Below are 14831 nucleotides of genomic sequence, written 5' to 3' on the forward strand. Positions count from 1 at the left end.
TTCTGCATATTATAAGCATTTTGTTCCAAATCATCAGACGTTGTCATCCCTTCCAACCCAAATAAGGATGGCAAATTAACTCTTTGAAACAAACCATCTCCTATAATTCAAATTAACAGGAGAAACCTTGTTGTAAAGTAGGCATAGATTGAAACAACCAACTGCTTATAACTTGTAAAAGTGTTCTGCTTATGATATTGCCCAGCCCAGAACCAAATAAGTATTTCCAAGCAAGAGTGTCTATTGAAGAGAGCAAACAAGAGATTCTTATAGGTAGTCCTTAACTTAAAACCATTTGTTTAGTGACCAAAGTTACAACCGCACTGAAAAGAGACTTACAATTTTTCACAATTACAATATTGCAGCATCTTTAATCATGTGATCAAAATTCAGATGCTTGGCATGTATTTATGATTGCTGCAGTGTCCCAAGGTCATGTGATTCACTTTTGCGACCCATTGACAAGCAAAGTCAATGGGGAAACTAGATTCACTTAACAACCCTATTACTAACTTAACAACTGCAGTGATTCACTAAACAACTATGGCAAGAAAGGTCATAAAATAGGACAAAACTCACTTAACAACTGTCTTACTTGGCCAGGGAAATTTTGGGTCTAATTATGGTTGTAAAATGAGGACTATCTGTACTTAACCTGTATCAAAAGATGAATACAGGTACATAATTATGGCGTTTTGAGCGATGTTTTTACATACATCAAAGCCTATTATGGCAATCTGCTATGGATGCTGTTGTTTTCAAGTCAAAGTGAGTTTGCAAGCTTAACACTCAAGAAACAGATAGGTAGTTTGAGAAGGATTGTTGCTTGTAGCATATACAACCCTTGTAAATAGGTTGTGTGGGGTTTGCATAACTTCCAAACCCTGCCATTTGGCCTGAGGTGACAACAGGACAAAAGAGACTCCATTGATAATGGAAAGCAACACTTCTCAGAAACACCTTCTACTGTATTCTTTTCAAACCTATTACCTATTTCGGACCTAAATAACCCCCAAAATGCTTTAGGGCAACATTATGCTTTAGGGCAAAAATGTCTGTATACAAGCATCTAGCTGTCTTGAATCAGATTAAATACCAGAATGGCAGGACAAAGATGCAGAATGAAAGATGAGTTTTTACATATAAACACTTCTTGCCAATCCTTTTTTGAAAGAAAAAAAAAGATGTAGAAATGAAATTTATCCTAAATGTTTTGATGTCCTTGGTTTGCCTGATAATGGCCACGATTGATATAGAGACGTAATCTGGATTCGATCCTAGCAAACAAGAGACTGCATTTCCCTCCTGGTTTACAAGTAGACAGAAAAAGACAAAGTGAAAGTAAAGCTCTGCCATTAAGTTAATGCTACAGGAGGCTTGAACTGGCACATGTGCTTCAGGAACGAGTTAGGACATGCTTCTAAAATCACTGGAGGGCTTAGCTTAGTGATTGTATCATTAGCAGCCAACAGCTGCAAAATGGAATTCTTGTGACTTGGGAGTTTTCCAGGCAGTGAGGAAGTGGAGGGTAGGGAAAATGTAAGCAATTAAGAAGCGGAAACAAATTGATGTGGAATATGATTTTCTTCTCTGTTTTCCCCCCTCTCCTCTCTCTTATCTTTCTTCTATTCTTAAAAGAACTCTCAAAAAGGCTGTATATAGAATTCTCATTCTGCATTTAAATTTAAACAAGAGTGAATTCTCCAATGTGGAAAATCAGAATTTTAAAAAATCAAAATGTGTTTGCTTGCTGCACTATATTTTTAATAGCTATGGGGAACCCTATAGTATAATGATGTAAGTGATTAATGCTCATTTCCATGTTTCATCATTTATAAATTCATCTTTGGAGCTATGAAAAACAGCCCATTTTAGACAAATGAAAAAACTTGTGTTTTGGGGAAAACTTAATGCACATCCAACATCAGCTACTGCATGAAGATACTTGAACAGTCTGGAATAGACACAGACTGCCTGTCACTGTAAAAAACAACAACAACTCAGACCTCTGTTATAAATATCTTACACATATTTCTTGTTACCTTCTCAGTAACTATGGGTGTGGAAGACAGTGTGAGATCTGTGGCTTCAATTTCTGAATGCTTCTTGTGCTTCTGTTTAGGCCTTTCTTTGTCTTTTCGACTCTGTAAAAGAAGATCAAAAACATAGCTAATGTGTTTGCCTTTTCTAGCAACAGGTGAAAAAGTACAAGTAAGGGAAAGCTGATACAGGCAGAAGGGTATAGTTTTTCTTCTTTGCCATCCATTACAGCCTTGTCTTCACTCAGAACAGGAGTGTCAAACTCAAGGCTCGGGGGCACATCTGGCCCATGAGATGCTTACATCTGGCCCATGGGGCTGCCCTAGAAACATCAAAAGACCAGTCTGCAGTGCCCATGCCAGCAAAAATGGAACTTGGGAGGGCCGTGTGCAGCTCTCCTAGGCTCTGTTTTCGGGTGCGACAGCCTCCTGCTGCCCTCTGCCAGCGAAAACAGAGCTCTCCATTTTTGCTGGCAGAAGGTGGCAGGAGGCTGTCGCAGTTGGAAATGGAGCTTGGGAGCCTGTTTTTGCTGGCAGAGTGCTTGGAGGCACCATAGATGCCCCTGACACGAGTGATGTCAACCTGGCCCTGCCCACCCCAGCCCCCAAGGGCTGATGCAGCCCTCAATGAAATAGTTTGACACCCCTGCCCTTGAGTATTTGCCAAAAGAAAATTTGCAAATAGATTAGAAAACTAATAATGAAAGATTAATGAATTAGAAATTAGAAATAAGTGTAAATATAATGAAAGGTAAAGGATATTTATTATATATAATAATATATAATGATGTTACAAAAATGTAAAATGTAAAAAAATATCTAGAATGATAACTATATAATGTATACATAATAGTATATATAAATGTAAAAGAACTGTGGATAAATGGGTATAGATTTATTGCAAAGCTGAAACTGTGATGTAAAATGAAGAAAACTGTATAATAAAAATATTTAAATAAAAAGAAAATTTGCCAAAAGGAAAAAAAAAAATACTCCCGTCCAATTTGCTTTACTGTCAGTAAACCCAAACCCATGTTAGGTTCAAAAAAGATGAGCAAGAGATCACTGCTCAAATCCCTTTGCCACCTGAGGGATTACAGATGTGTGACCTTCTTTTAGCCTTAATTAAATCACACCAAAAATTTCCTTTCGGCAATGCAATTTGCAAAATAAATAAATAAATCAGACAATACTTTTAAACCTGCTGAGGATCCAGCAAATTAATTGGTTAAACTACTTGATAAAGATGCTTATCCATGCCAGTCTGTGTGAAAGGGCTAATTCTCCTTGTAAAACTTTAGGATACTTCCAAATAAGGTTTGGACAAATTACATTTGTGAGGCAGCCAATTTGCCTTTGGGGATCAGCAATTATTTTTTCTTTTTTTCTTTTCCCATGTGCAAGACTTTCAGTTTTTCTTCTCACTCTGCCTTGGTTAAAATAAGGATTTGCTGCTGTGAATTTCAATTTCTATAATACGTCAATTCCTTGATGATTCATTGCTAATTTTTATTTTTGGAAAATGCTCAGTAGTAGAGCTTAGGCCATGCATTAAGAAAGAACAGATAGCAAATTATGTTGAAACCCTGTGCCTAAGAGTTCATTATTTAGTCACTGTTCAGTTATGAAACTACATTCTTGCACTAGTAGATGACCTGAAAGTGATCTGGTTGGACGAAAAGCATCTTGGTCCTCTTGGATTTCCCAGGAGCATTCGACATGAACATCAGTCATGTTATTCTTCTGGGATGCCTGCAGGGTAGGAACTTCAGCCCATGTTTTCTGCACTTTTCCTGAGTAGATGATGGAGGAGGATGAGAGTTTGAGTGGTTTACAGGCTTCTCCACTGGAAGGTGCTACAGCGTTCTTCTCTATCTTCTCTTCTATTTAACATTTAAATGAAGCTGTGGAAGCAGTCATTTGTTAGTTTGAGGTGATATTTATCTCCACATTGGGATATAACAATCTTGTAGCTGGAAGTCCTGATCCAAAACCTAGTGGCTGTAAATATTTGGACGGGGGTGGTGGTGCTCACATTCAATCCCAGCAAAACTGAGTTTATCCTGAAATTAACTGGCTCTTTTTCTGCTCCTCTAGGGCAGTGATGGTGAACCCTTTTGGCACTGAGTGTCCAAACCAGTATGTGCTCACATGTGTGCATGCCGGAGTGCTGGAAACCCAAATACCAGCCAACCAGCATGCAGACGTCTGGTTTTGGGGGGCCATCTTTGGCCCGAAAATAGCTTGAAATATGGCCTGTTTTGAGGCATTTTCAGGTCATTTTCCAGGCCATTTCCAGGCCATTTGGGGGGCGTTTTCTGGTGCTCCAGGACCCACGAAGACCAGCTGGCCAGCACATTGGAAAACCAGAAGAGCAGCTTGTAACTGTGCGTGCCCACAGAGAGGGCTCTTTGTCCCATCTCTGGCACACGTGCTATAGGTTTGCCATCACGGCTCTAGGGTCTTTTGATGGAATCACATAGCCATTGAAGAAGCAAGAAGCAAGGAGGTTGCATTAGACATACAGTTACTGCTGGACAGATTGATGGACGTTTTGTGCCAGTTGTGCTCTTTTCTGGAAGAAGAGGCTTTGACGATAGTGACCTGTGCCACCTCTTAGTCTGTTCCACCTGGACCTACTTCTGAAAACTTACCCCTGAGATAATGACATTTGCATTAGAGATGAGATCTGACATTTTGAGAACAAGCTGTAATCCCCCAACAAAATGGTTGCCTGCTCAGTGCCTTCCTCTAACCTCCCATGATGGCTCCTGTTATCCTAGAAGCTTATTTTGGCTTCTACTTTCACTTTAGCACACAGACAGATTTCAAAATAAAGCATAGATTGTAGCTCTTACTGTTTTTTCATTTTTTTAATAATGCCTATGTGCATATGTGATGAGTAGAGATATGCAGGAAATAAATGTATGTTGGAAGTTGGCATTTCCTTTGCAGAATCAAAAAGGAGATAAAAGGAACAAGTGATCAACAGCAAGCAAGGCAAAAGCCTGGCAGGTCCCACAGGTTTTTGAATTCAATAAAAATTTAAAAGGGGAAGAACAGAGTTATTTTATAAACAATATAGTCACATATCTGGTTCCCAGTATTCCCAGATAACCATACAGAGTTCATATCTATGCATTGGATTGTTATCACATTCAGTAGACATTGGTCCCAGTAAATATTCATAAACCTGCAACATCAAATTAGATTTGTTTATATCCACAAAAGACTACCAGCCATTTTTAAGTTAATGTTCTCCATTTATAATTCATATTAACATAAAATATCCTGGCTTCACTGTCTTTTTGCTACTTTGGGGTTTTCAGTTTAGCTTTAAAAGGTACTCACCAACATTGGTCCTAATATCCTTTTAAACAGATGCAGTTTTAATCTCCTAATTTAACATAGATCAATTATCCAAAATTGAAGACCCAAATTGTTTGGGGCAATATGCTGATTCTGTAAAGGATTTAGAGAGGGCTGTAAAGCACTGTAAAGTGACATATAAATCTAAGTGCTATTGCTACCATAGATATGCAAAAAAATATACAATACAATAGCAGAGTTGGAAGGGACCTTGGAAGTCTTCTAGTCCAACCCCCTGCCTAGGCAGGAAACCCTATAACATTCCAAACAAATGGCTATTCAACATCTTCTTAAAGACTTCCAGTGTTGGGGAATTCACAACTTCTGGAGGCAAGCTGTTCCACTGATTAGTTGTTCTGTCAGGAAATTTTTCCTCAGTTCTAAGTTGCTTCTCTCCTTGATTAGTTTCCCTCCATTGCTTCTTTTTCTACCTTGTTTCTTGGAGAATAGTTTAACTTCCTCTTCTCTGTGGCAACCCCTGAGATATTGGGACACTGCTATCATGTTTCCCCTAGTCCTTCTTTCCATGAAACTAGACATATCCAGTTCCTGCAACCGTTCTCCGGTCCCCTAATCCGCCCTGAGTCCCCTCAGGGAAAAGGGCGGCCTATAAATATTAATAAAATTAAAAATTAAATTAAATTAATCATCTGTTGCTCTTCTCTGCACTCTTTCTAGAGTCTCCACATCTTTTCTATATCGTGGCAACCAAAACTGAATGCAGTATGCCAAGTGTGGCCTTACCAAGGCATTATACAGTGGTATTAACACGTCACATGATCGTGATTCTATCCCTCTGTTTATGTTGCCTAGAACTATGTTGGCTTTTTTGGCAGCTGCTGCACACTGCTGGCTCATATTTAAATGGTTGTCCACTAGGACTCCAAGATCCCTCTCACAGTTACTACTATTGAGGAAGGTACCACTTATACCGTACCTGTGCATTTCGTTTTTCTTGCCTTACTCTTTTCACCATTGAATTTCATTTTATTAGATAGTGCCCAATGTTCAAGTTTGTCAAGATCCTTCCGTATCTTAAGCCTATCTTCTGGAATGTCGTCTGCAAATTTGATGTTCCCCATTTATTCCCTCATCCAAATCATAGATGAAGATGTTGAAGAGTACTGGGCCTAAAACAGAACCTTGGGGTATTCCACTGCATATATAACATATGAACTAGCTTTTTAGGGGGTGTGGCCTATCCAGAGGCAGAGGAAATGGGGGGGGGGATAGTAACATTAAGGATATCACTACTGTATATCACTGTTATATACATGGCCCACATCTATACAGTTCTTGCCAATATTAAATTCTCCTTAAATGCCAAATAGAGCATGAAAGGTGAAGTCATGTAAACTATCACGTACAGACATGCTTAAAGTATGGATTTCTTTTCTCTAGGTACAGAAATACTCCTGGACTTTTCCCTTTGAATGTTAGTGGCAGTATCTTAGAATAAAACTGAAAAATCCACTCAGCCATTCTGATAAACCCAGCAGTATTCCCCACCTCACGTTTTCCCTTTTGGCTCTCAAGTACCTGTTTACCCTTCCTCAAGAACTTTCACTTCCCTTCAGAATACACTGCAGACGCCCAGGTACCCATATAAGCTTTGTTTCCGTATTTGCCTGCTTTATGCTAAACTTCTCTCCCTCCTCCCCTCCCCCAACAAGTATTATCGTTAGTTAGAAAATCTGAAAGGAGGAAGGGGTGCTGCCATGCTTCGTGTGTCTAAATAAAAGGCCACCCCTACCTTCCCGACGCTTCACACTCCTTTGCAGAAGAAATTGCCCTGGGAATGCCTGGATTTGCAAATCGCACTGGGGCTGCCAAGTTCATCTCACTGCCCAAAGTTCACCAACAAGAAGTCTCTCTGTCTCAGTCTCTTTTTTTTTAAACACTCAGTGCTGGGAGTTTCAAGCAGCTGGGGGTTGGGTGGCATTGGAGCAAGCACAGAAAAAGGCCGATAGTTAAATGAGGAGAAGAAAAAAAAAAGTAAAGCAAGAACGGGGAGGAGGAAAGGGAGCTCTCATCTGAGCACAGGAAGGCGGTGCCCACGTTGCACATACTAACTTGTAGATCTCCAACGTCAGGGTGAGTGAAATAGGAGCTCTTCAGATGCCAGCGAGGGCTTACCCCCACCTTCCTTCCCCAACTCTTCCTGTAAGTCTGGGCACTGAAGGAAAAGCAGACAGCGCTGGGCAATCAGATATGTTGGTGTGCCCTGCCTGATGGGCTGCCCTTCCTCTCCTGCAAACAAGGACAAGCCTTTATCTGAATGCAGGCTCCCTCACCCTCAGCTTTGGTGAAACATGATAGCCTAGCCAGGAAAAAAAGTGTGGAGGGGTGGGTGAAGATTGCGCAAGGAGGGGGGGCAAACTGAGCACTTCTGAATCACATGCAGGACAGAATTTTAACTAAGAGTCACTGCTGAATATTATTTTGGAACACAGGGATAATGTCAAAGATGGTAGAAGCTCTTAGTATGTGCAAAAATATCCTTCCTTTTTTTAAAATCCTCCATCACACTATCTGAAATTAAACTTTCAATTCTGCTCAGTCACAAACCATAAATCAGTTTTCTTGGCACACATAAAAGGTAAAGGTTCCCCTCGCACATATGTGCTAGTCGTTCCCAACTCTAGGGGGCAGTGCTCATCCCTGTTTCAAAGCCGAAGAGCCAGTGCTGTCCGAAGACATCTCCGTGGTCATGTGGCCAGCATGACTGAACGGTTCCACCACAAAACCGTGGAGGACAAAATCGCGGTCGACGAAAGCGCGCATTTGACGTCATCACAGCGCGACGAAAACATCGCGCTGTGATCGAAAAATGTAAAAATAAAGCGAAAACCTTACCCTACCCCCCCCAAACCTAACCCTAAACCTAACCCTTAACCTAACCCTAAATCTAACCCTAAACGTAACCCTTAACCTAACGCTAAACCTAACGCTAACCCTTAACCTAACGCTAAATGTAACCCTAATGCTCTAAACCTAACCCTAACCCTTAACCTAACCCTAACCCTAACCCTAACGTTTATGTGAATCGGCTTGCTTTAATTTTATTTCAATTTTTAATTTTTTTCGTCGCGCTGTGATGACGTCAAATGCGCGCTTTCGTCGAGCGCGATTTTGTCCTCCGCGGTTTTGACGGGTCACGGACTGAACGTCAAAGGTGCACACGCTATTACCTTCCCACTAAAGGTGGTTCCTATTTTTCTACATACATTTTTACATGCTTTCGAACTGCTAGGTTGGCAGAAGGTGGGACAAGTAACGGGAGCTCCCACGGTGCTAGGGATTCGAACCATCGACTGCCAACCTTTCCGATCGACAAGCTCAGCAGACACTGAGCCACCATGTCTCTTTGGCACAGATAAGGGACCCTAAAGAAAAATGACTCTGATTTTTGTAAACCTTACAGCAACCCTATATAGTAGGCCTTTTAGGTGTAGGAAAATGAATGTTGTCTTAGACCAACCAGGAGTTCACAGTATAGATGATACCTGGACAAAGAACTTCCAAAATTAGAGGTTATTTTCTTGTTCAGCATGCTACACCAATAATTTGGTTCAAAACAGATGGGCTATCGTACCCTATGCATTGAACCTACTGGTTATTTAAAGTCTGTGCAAAATAAATAGTTATTCACAGCATAAATTTCACTGAAGCCAATGTGTAGCTTGTTTAGCTACTGGATCCAACTGTAATGCAATACAAAGAATGGGCAATCAGCTTTAAATTGCCATTTTAAATGTAAAGCACTTCCTATGGATTCTGCCTGGTTTTTAAGATCCATAGGTGTGAGCTGCTTAATTTCACTAATCACATTTGGTGTGAATATTTTTCTGTGTCTGTTCTCCAGGTCATAAACTGGAAGTTAGGCTAACTCCTTTTCTCTACTGGCAGATAAAAGCATTTTTTTTTAATTAAGGCAAGTTTTTGATGGACAGACTGGTCTAGTAGCTCAGTTGAGTGGGTGCAATGTTGCCACTGATTCCTTTTTAGAGTTGAGAGAAGGTGACTGGCCCAGAATCAGCAAACTGGTTTTGTGCCTAAGGCAAAATAAGAACTGGTTCTACCCCAGTGCCCAACCGTTACACCAAATTGGCTTTCAAAGAGATACATAGTTTTTGATAAAACACACACACACACACACACACACACACACACACACACAGATCTCAGTGAAACAGGAAATGTATGAATAGAGGATCCAATGAAGAGGGTTCACATGGTTTAATACTCCACTAAACAAAATAAATGCTATTAAAATTAAAATCCTAGCACAACATTTTTTGAAGAAAATTGGAAATTCTGAAAAAAAGCTAGTTTGGAACTCTCTTCCTTCATGCGCTAATTTGGTGTCAGGTTTGTATCTTCAATCCCTGAATCTCTAGTTGCAGATTGTGAACTTCATATTCCCTATTTTGCTGAGGTTTACTGATTCTGGAAAACAAGGATGAAATGTAAAAATAACTTTCTAGTGTACTTCCAAGATGTAGCACGAAAAACCACAATACTGAACATTTTAACCACTTTAATTCTGTCTGATATTGCAGAATAAAAAAGATAACATCTAAAAACCATTTTAAAAAGATGAGCCTATTTCTGTTCACTCTTTCAGATTTCAGAAATAACTTTTTATACTTTTAAGTTTTTTTAAAAATCAGATTAACTTCAAAACCCCTGTATTTTCAAAGTGACAGAAGGTGATCCAGATGCTGATAATATTGCCTTGGCCAATACTTCAATTAATGTATAAACAATGCAGTAGGAAGAACATATGATTAGTTAAGCCAAATGAAAACTTGGATGCTGCTTGTCAGGAGAAGTAAAGCATATTTTATTTCCTATATCAGAGAAGCTCGGATATGGACTATCAGTTACTCATAAACAAAGTGAGAAAGGAATGCTGCACTAGATTTGGTATTCTTTTTTTACAATTGTTTGACTTGCCAAAAATGTGGGGGGAGAGTGAATTTAATTGATGCATATGTTGTTTTGCAGAAAGGGCTGCTGTCTATACTTGTGGAGAAGGCAGCTTACTGGCTCATCAATTGTTTGTTCAGATGAGACACCATTGGAAAGGGAAACAAAACATGATGGACACAGCAGAGTTGCCTCAAATAGTGAGATGGGCAGCAAATAAATTTAGTAGTACTAGTAGTAGTAGTAGTAGTAATATTATTATTATCGCAACAACAGAATTGTATCACAGCGGCCAGTAGTTTTGCTGGATTTGGCATTGGTTACTAGTTGGGCCCCACCCAGGGGCCTAGGACGTCGTAACGTATTTTCGTAATATGCGTGCAGATCCAAGCAGTGTGGCTTTTTGCATTTGACCGATGGTGATTTTGTCAATTTTTAACTGTTTTAAATGTAATTCTAGTGCTTTTGGAATAGCACCCAGTATGCGGATTACCACTGGAATTACCACTACTGGTTTGTGCCATAATCGTTGAATTTCGATTTTTAAGTCTTGGTATTTTGCAATTTTTTCATATTCCTTCTCGTCGACCCTGCTATCACCTGGTATTGCAATATCTATGATTGTAACCTTATTTTTCTCAACTAGTGTGATGTCTGGTATATTATGCGCCAGTATTTTGTCCGTTTGTATGCGAAAATCCCACAAGATCTTGACCATCTGATTTTCGGTGACTTTTTCAGGCTTATGTTCCCACCAGTTTGTTGCCTTTTTAACAACAACAACAACAACAACAACAACAAGAACAACAGAAGGAGCAGGGGCACAAAATGGATGATTTGAAACTCTATGGAAAGTCAGAAATAGAAATCCAATCATTGACACACAGTCCGAGTATTCAGCATCGATATTTCAATGCAGTTTGGCATGGAAAAATGCGCCACTATACCCATAAAAAGGCGCAAAATCACTGCATGTGAGGGAATTGAAATGCTCAATGGCCAACTAATTAAATGCAACAAAAATGAAGCCTACAAATACTTAGGCATTCTGCATTTGGATAACATCAAGCATGGAGAAGTAAAAACCAACAGAATTAGGAAAATTTTGAAATCTAAATTGAATGGTAGAAATACAATCAAGGCCATAAATACCTGGGCAATACCAGTTATAAGATACACAGCTGGTATAGTTAACTGGACACAAACTGATTTGGACATTTTGGACCGAAAAACCAGCAAACTAATGACAATGCACTACAGTTTACATCCACATGGTGATACTGATAGACTATACCTGCCCCGAAAATCAGGTAGCAAAGGATTATTACAAGTGAAGCAAACAATTGAAGAAGAAAAACATGCACTAGCTGATTATTTAAAAGAAATTCAAGAACATCTATTAATCGAAGTAAAGAACAAAAATCTACCGAAGGCCCAACAGACAAAACAACAATACAGAAAAGATGTGATAAAATCAAGAATGGAGAGTTGGCAGAACAAAGCACTGCATGGCCAATTTCTGGAAAAAATAAAAGATAAAGTGGACAGTGAACAAACTTGGTTATGGTTAACAACAGGTACATTAAAGAAAGAAACAGAGTCACTAATCCTGGCTGCGCAAGAACAAGCTATCCGCACAAATGCCATTAAGGCCAAAATCGAAAAATCCTCTGATGATGCCAAATGCAGACTTTGCAAAGAAGCTGATGAAACTGTTGATCACATACTCAGCTGCTGTTAAAAATTGACAAAATCACCATCGGTCAAATGAAAAAGCCACACTGCTTGGATCTGCACGCATATTACGAAAATACGTTACGATGTCCTAGGCCCCTGGGTGGGGCCCGACTAGTAACCAATGCCAAATCCAGCAAAACAACTGGCCGCTGTGATACAATTGTATAATAATAATAATAATAATAATAATAATAATAATAATAATAATAATAATAAAAAAACTCCGCCGTTGCCGGTCCCAAGCCCGGATGAGAAAGGAGGAAGGTTGGGATCAGGTTGGCATCTGGTCCCGTAAAAAAAACCCCCGCCAACCCATAAAATATGGTGAAAAAAACAAATAAGAATTCCATACCGCATCGGTCGTCGCGCGGGTTAACAAGGGCCGCGGCGGATGTTGGGGTCCCTGGACATCCGTCGACAAGTGGGCTACAAGTGGACCAGCCAACAAAACGACAAAAATATAGTGCAGATGAAAACCGTGCCATAATGGCCTGTTACTACAACTCAGAGCCAGAAAAAAGAGGATATTTAAAGCGAATGTATGAATTATGGAAACAACAATATCCAGATTCAAATGTTAGTGAACAACGACTAGCAGATCAAAGGCGATTTATTATACGGAATAAAGTGTTTAGTGAAGTTGAACATGAGGAAATTCAGGCAAACTGCAAAACCCAAAAAACAATATCACAAGCGGAAATAACTGATATTCAAGACACAACTAAAGACACTATAGTGGAACTCCCAGAAGAAGCTCTCGGGGAGGAAATAACATCACCACCACTAGAACCAGTTATCATTGAACCAACTGATGAACTAACTCAAAAACAAAAAGAATTGAAGGATAAGATCATGGAACATTTTCTGCTTAATGAGGAAAGGCAACGTTTACCATCACTAAAAACTGTGCCTAAGAAAATTTTGGCCCCTATCATGAAAATGGTTAATGCAGTGTTTTCAACAATTGAACCGGGATCCATCTTGGAAACAAACCAGTTAATGTACAGCGCAGCTGTAATAGTCACTAATGAACTAGGCATTAAAATTAAAATACCTAGTCACACAACAGAAAAAGCACCAAAGCCAAAGTGGAAAATCCGTTTAGAACAAAAAATCAAAAAATTAAGGGCAGATGCTAGTAACTTAAAGAACATGCATGAGCAACGACTTAAAAACAACAAAATCATAGATCGGCTAATCAGGAGATATAGATTGGATACAAGAAACATCAATGAAGCTGTAGAGATTGTAAAACAGCAGATAACAGCAACAGCTAGAAAAATTGAAAGATATGAGGCACGAATCATCCAATATAAACAAAATCAGCAATTTTGATCAGACCAACGGCGTTTTTATCAAAGTCTTAATGTGAATGGTGACACCAAAAGTGAAAAACCAGAAAAGCAGGCCACAGTTGAATTCTGGAAAGAATTGTGGGAAAATGCAAAGGACTACAACAAGGAAGCAAAGTGGATACATGACTTTGAGAAAAGCATTGGCAACAAACAAATGCAAGTATTAGAAATAACAACTGAGATGATCAAAAATCGAGTTAAAAAGGTAAAGAATTGGACATCACCTGGAAAGGACCAATTACATGGTTTCTGGCTCAAATATCTGACCAGTTTACATGCAATATTGGCCAGGCAACTGAATGAAATTTTACAAAAGGGCCAAATTGATGAATGGTTGACAACTGGAAAAACATACTTGATTCAGAAAGATCCAACTAAAGGAACAACACCTGAAAACTATAGACCAATAACATGCTTGCCAACAACCTTCAAATTACTCACAGGCATTATTGCAGATAACATGATGGATTATTTGGAAACAAACAACATCTTGCCAGTAGAGCAAAAAGGCAACAAAAGAAGGAGCAGGGGCACAAAAGATCAGCTTCTAATTGATAAAATGATATTAGAAAATTGTAAGAACAGAAAAACGAACTTGAATATGGTCTGGATTGATTACAAAAAGGCATTTGACTCACTGCCACATAGTTGGATCATAAAATGCTTAGAAACAACTGGCATTAGCAAAAATATTACATCCTTTACTGAAAAGGCAATGAAACAATGGAGAACTGAGTTGGCAGTAGGGAATGAGAGCTACGGAATGGTTAATATCAAGCGAGGAATTTTCCAGGGTGATTCACTTTCACCTCTTCTCTTCATCATCGCAATGATCCCACTATCAGTAATCTTTAAAAAAATGAAATTAGGCTACCAAACAGCCAAAAAAGCTGAAAAAATTTCGCATTTACTATATATGGATGATTTGAAACTCTATGGAAAGTCAGAAATAGAAATCCAATCATTGACAAATACAGTCCGAGTATTCAGCACCGATATTTCAATGCAGTTTGGCATGGAAAAATGCGCCACTGTATCCATAAAAAGGGGCAAAATCACTGCATCTGAAGGAGTTGAAATGCCCAATGGCCAACTAATTAAATGCAAAGGAAATGAAGCCTACAAATACTTAGGCATTCTGCAGTTGGATAACATCAAGCATGGAGAAGTAAAAACTATTGTCAGACGAGAGTACACCAACAGAGTTAGGAAAATTTTGAAATCTAAATTGAATGGTGGAAATACAATCAAAGCCATAAATACCTGGGCAATACCAGTTATAAGATACACAGCTGGCATAGTTAACTGGACACAAACTGATTTGGACATTTTGGACCGAAAAACCAGGAAACTAATGACAATGCACTACAGTTTACATCCACGTGGTGATACTGATAGA

The 14831-nt window shown here is 39.2% G+C and overlaps 1 protein-coding gene across 6 annotated transcripts in view; it reads right to left on the reverse strand.

Annotated features, from left to right (window-relative positions):
• Positions 1-14831, reverse strand: part of MLLT6 (MLLT6, PHD finger containing) — a 128356-nt gene that overhangs the window by 55965 nt on the left and 57560 nt on the right. For 5 of the 6 annotated variants that reach the window (XR_004256846.1, XM_032235233.1, XM_032235230.1 and 2 more), the window contains exon 8: positions 2043-2144. Coding sequence is in view for 5 of the 6 variants with exons in the window: in XM_032235233.1 (XP_032091124.1) it covers positions 2043-2144 (102 nt within the window). In the remaining variant the exon portion in view is untranslated. Of the gene's footprint in view, positions 1-2042; positions 2145-3694; positions 3899-14831 lie in introns of those variants that run through there. The other variant, XM_032235234.1, reaches the window with a different exon arrangement.

Source organism: Thamnophis elegans, chromosome Z (assembly GCF_009769535.1).
Source record: "Thamnophis elegans isolate rThaEle1 chromosome Z, rThaEle1.pri, whole genome shotgun sequence".
NCBI lineage: Eukaryota > Metazoa > Chordata > Lepidosauria > Squamata > Colubridae > Thamnophis > Thamnophis elegans.